The following is a 4,638-nucleotide window of genomic DNA, read 5'->3' as shown; positions in this document are numbered from 1 at the left end:
GAGCATGTCCACCGCTCCATTCGGGAAAAATAGAAAGCATTTAGTTGATGTCAGAAATGCATATATTATACAAGCTCTCCCCCAAGAATTTTCTAGTGCTTCCCTCGGAGAAAAATGTCTGAAACCCTGAACACATTCAAATGTAATCACACCAATTGCTAGTAAGCAAAAATAATCAATTTCTCACAGAAAGTATTAACATCCACATAAAGATTAAGATTCTTATTTCTACTTCAATGAGCCTATTTTTGTGGGTAACCCACATTTTTCCGAGATAATAAAAAACGTGAAACTCTAGTTATATGAAAGGGGGGGGGGTGGCATTTGCAAATTTGGAGGCTAGTTGTTTGCCGTGTGGCCTATCGCCAGTGAAAGCTGGTCCCAGAAATGCTCCAGTATTTCTTCGTTTCTTTCATCCGCTGGGGGAAACTCCGTGTAGCTATTTCTTTTCATGGCTACAAGTAAATCTACAGGCATATCCTCTGCTGGTGTTGGTTCAAGTACTAGCACGTGCAGAACCTGCCTCGTTTTGAACACCTCCTCCATGATCGCCATCTTGACCGAGTATTCCGAATATTCGTCATCCGCGTAGAAGCCTGGCTCGGAGACCGGCACGGTTTTTGAACTGTTTTGAACGGCGCTGACGATATCGGAGATGATGAGGGTTCCAGGCAGAAAATTGCGGTCTGCGATACAGAGCTTATGTCCCCTTTTCTGTTCTAGCTCTCTAAGGCAATCATTGACCACAAAGTTACGTGTGGTTTCTGTGTACAAAATATAAGCATCGAAACGAAAGCCTTCCTCGTTAGCGCCGTTTGGTTCAAACCCAACCAGTTTAGCCACAGCGATGTTCCTGATGTAACGGAGCTTCCATCTGTTGCGGTAGATGACGACAAATCCCGCCACGGTGCCAAGCAAGCAGATTAGAGCAACACAAACCACAATGACTAAAGCTTTTGAGGCGCACATTCTCTGGAGGGACTGAACTCGCTTCTGGAGGTTTCCTATCGGTCTGTCAACGCCGTCGTCGAATGTGCAATAAAGGTAGTCTTCGTTTAACAATGTTATCTTCGTCTTCATCATCCAAACTATCTGCTCCAAGGAAGAGCACGTGCAGGACAAGGGGTTAGAGGTCAAGTCTATCGAAAGCTTCTCGCCAATTCCATCTAGTTCATCACGAACTCTCTTGTCAATCCAAACAATGGAGTTTTTACTGAGGTCAAGAAGGCGGAGATGTTTCATGTGGGCAAATGACGAGTTGAGTGTCTGGAGTTTGTTTTCTGAGAGTCTCAGAGAGACGAGATGCTTCAGGCCACGAAAGAATTGTCGAGAGAGTTTGTAAATCAGGTTACGAGAAATGTCCAATTCAACGGCGTTTGTCAGGGTCGAAAAAAGGGTGCCGTTGACGTCTGCTGCAAAATCTGAACCCAAAGAGTTGTCTGATAGGTCAAGGAATCTTACTGAATTATTTTTGGGGAAAAATTGAGGTTTTATGTGCTTGCAGAAATTTTTGCTTAATTTAACTATTTGAATAGTTGCAGGTAGAAAACCATGTCCCCAGGTTGTTAGGAGACTATCAGAAAGATCAATTTCCCTCAGGCTATTTTTCAGATGGCGAATTAATATAACGGTTCCAAAACTGCTGTACTGGGAGGCATTAAGAACTTGAAGGCTTGATGGAATTTTGAGTAGGGGGACATTCACGTCGTATGTTGAGGTCAAACTGAAGCTTGTTGGCATTAAAGGTTTAGCACATATTTCAACATCACTAACTGCGGGACTAGTAGAAGAACTTGCATTGAATTTTGGTTTTTCTATTTCAAAGCTCTGGGTGCGTTCTTCCGAATAACTTGTTGAGTGTAAAACAGCCAACGTGTTTTGCTCAGAGAGATCAAGGTTTATCAAATTATGCAAGTTGACAATGTTGTTTAAATTGAAACCTTTTAATGTAAGCTGGTTTTGTCTCAACACAAGCTTCTTCAGCGAGGTCGGCAGAAGTTGCAGAAAATCTTCGCCTAACAGAGCAAGTCTATTAAATGACAGGTCAAGTTCATCGAGTGCGATGTTTCTTATATATTTGGCTTGTGCCGCGTTGAGATAACGACATGGATAAGTGTATTGATACAAATGGATGAAGTTGAGAGATTTAAGTGACGAATACTGAAGCCCTTGTAAGTCATCAAAAGCTGTGTACAGATCGTAGTTATCCAAAAACATAAGAGACAACAACGTGAGATTTAACTTTGAATAAGCTGTAAAATCAACACGCATGACTTTACAGCTGTAAATGTATAAATACTTTACGTAAGGGATGTTTTGGAAAAAAGTCGAACTGATGTTTTTTAACGAACAATGTGTCCCCCCACCTATATAGAGATGAGTTAAGTTACGTAATGTTTGTAACTGGGGTCCAAACTCCACGTCATTTCCCAGACCGTCAATGTAGAGCTGCTCCAGGTTAGTCAACATTCCCAAAGCCTTGTTCGGATAATTGAGCTCGCCACGGGCTATGTACTGAAGATCGATTACTTTCAACTCTCTTAAAGGCTCGAACAAATCTGGTGGTAAAACCTTCCAGGTGTAACCGTACACAATGTTGTGGCTTAGGTTTAAGAATGTCAGATGTGTTGTGTGTTGGAATGCGCCGTACTCGATGTATTTAATATTGTTGGTCGACACATCTAAGCGCGTTAGTTCTGTAAGACCCTGAAGTGTGTTGTTGGTGATCCTATCCAATTTGTTTTTGTTCAGTAAAAGTGTTCTGAGTTTTGGCAATAACTTGAAGCAGCCATCTTTAATGGATTGAATATTGTTTACGGACAGATCAACGAGTAGCAATGATGATGTCACATTGTGTACGGGTGTGTTACTAGTTACTTTATTAATTTCACAGTAAGACATAACAACATGCTCCATTTTCTGATAATATAGAATGTCAGACGTGGACAGTGAATTAATTTTATTGTACGATAAACGCAGAGACCACAAATCAACTGGAAGTTCTGCAGGAATTGCATGCAAGCTTTTGTTTTCACAGTTAGCGATGAGGTGGTCCTGTGAAGCTGGGTTTTCCTTAGAGCAGTTGCACACCCCACAGATAAACTCGTTGTGGTTGATGGCTGAAGAAACCTGGGCCTGATTAATTTCATCCCCGGGCAGCACTGTCTTACTAGCAGCTTTAATGTGGTCTACATTTTCTCTGGCGTGTATAAGCGGCTGGCTCCCAGCCTTGACCTTGTACGAATGGACACTGTTCACATCAGTCATCAATGCAAAGACTGGTAGAATGCTGAGGAGATAAGAGATAAACATATGTGCGTGTGAACATGAGTGTCTATTTATAATGCAAACAAAACGGTGAACTTTAACGAAGTTTGCTGAAAATAACGCCCAAGCCCTCAGACGAGGATTTAAACAATATAAAAAATGTATAAAATATTGTGAACAGTGACACATTCATGCAATCTAAAATCTGCTGACACAAAGAAATGCTTGAACCCAACTTGCCTGTTGTCACAAAGGTAATATTTGCTTAAATCTAACTGGTCTATATCTACAATTTGTTGACGGCTAGGTTGTATAACAAATACTTAGTTAAAATGAACATTTAAATAAAACAATGTTTACACCAACAAGAGCGCAATATTCACCACACACATCATGTTAAGTGAAGTACCCTTTCAAACCATCAAGGTCCATGGAGCAGGTGACCTCGGATAGTATGGGAAGAACTTTGCCTTATTTTCTAACGGGTGTAATCAGGGACGTGATGCGGGTTCGAAGTCGAGAAGTTCAGGTTAGCAGGGGTTTGCTCTACCATCCGACCACGCCGTCCCACAATAGGACTTACCCCAGAATCCAAAACCTAGCCTTCCAGGAGCACATAGACATGACTATGGCATATATTGTTGTTGAACACTTCCAAACGTAAAACAGCAATGCCTGCTGTGTTGATCTGTTTTCACGTTAGATTTAGAGGAAACGACTCACGCGGCTAAAAACGTAGCTTATCTTGAAAGTATTTCGTAGATTTGTCACCCAGATGTAGATACTGAGGCAGATAATAGCTAGGCACTATGTCTGACTGTTCAAACTTTCGATTTAACACAGGAAATCTTAATACATACTTGCCTTTGTTAGTCGATTACGTAATCCGCTACATATAGGGAAACAGTATTGTATGCATCGTTATCAGCGGCGGAACTAGAAAAAAGAGCAACTCGCAAAATAAAAATATGGCGAGAGATAGATTTGTTGAGCAACCGATTCTTTTACGCAATACTTTATTTTTAACTTAAATTATAAGAAGTTATATAATTGTGACATGAAATCTCCTAACTACGCGATTCTTATTTTTTTACAAGCTTTTATGTAACATGCTTTCTCTGTCCGTCTGTATTTCTATCTGTCTGTTGTCATGAATCAAAACTGCCGAGTAAAATTTCGATCACTTTTAGAAGTGAACGGAAGTAGTAATTTACGCTATTTCCGATTTCTCAAAAAAAAAACGCATGTAAATTTATAAAGTGCTCAGTACTATTCCGCACTATCATATACAAATTTTTAGTCGTTTACTTGATGCGCAATTCTTTTTTCTACGAGATTCTATTCTATTTTTAAAAATTTAAGTAATTAAAA

General features: G+C 40.3%; 1 protein-coding gene across 1 annotated transcript; it reads right to left on the bottom strand.

Annotated features, from left to right (window-relative positions):
• Nucleotides 1-339: 339 nt before the first annotated feature.
• On the bottom strand, nt 340-3,921 carry LOC131939851 (toll-like receptor 4). Its single transcript, XM_059298358.1, has 3 exons — nt 3,851-3,921; nt 2,391-3,289; nt 340-2,252 (listed from the first exon to the last, which is right to left on the bottom strand). The coding sequence occupies exons 1-3, from the start codon at nt 3,889-3,891 to the stop codon at nt 340-342; spliced, it is 2,853 nt and encodes a 950-aa protein (XP_059154341.1). The 5' UTR covers nt 3,892-3,921.
• Between the last annotated feature and the right edge of the window lie 717 nt (nt 3,922-4,638).

This window comes from Physella acuta, unplaced genomic scaffold (genome assembly GCF_028476545.2).
Source record: "Physella acuta isolate Inbredline_101_S28 unplaced genomic scaffold, ASM2847654v3 ptg000297l, whole genome shotgun sequence".
NCBI classification, from domain to species: domain Eukaryota; kingdom Metazoa; phylum Mollusca; class Gastropoda; family Physidae; genus Physella; species Physella acuta.
The sequence above is the reverse complement of the archived record's forward strand: the minus strand, read 5'-3'. Positions and strand labels throughout refer to the sequence as shown.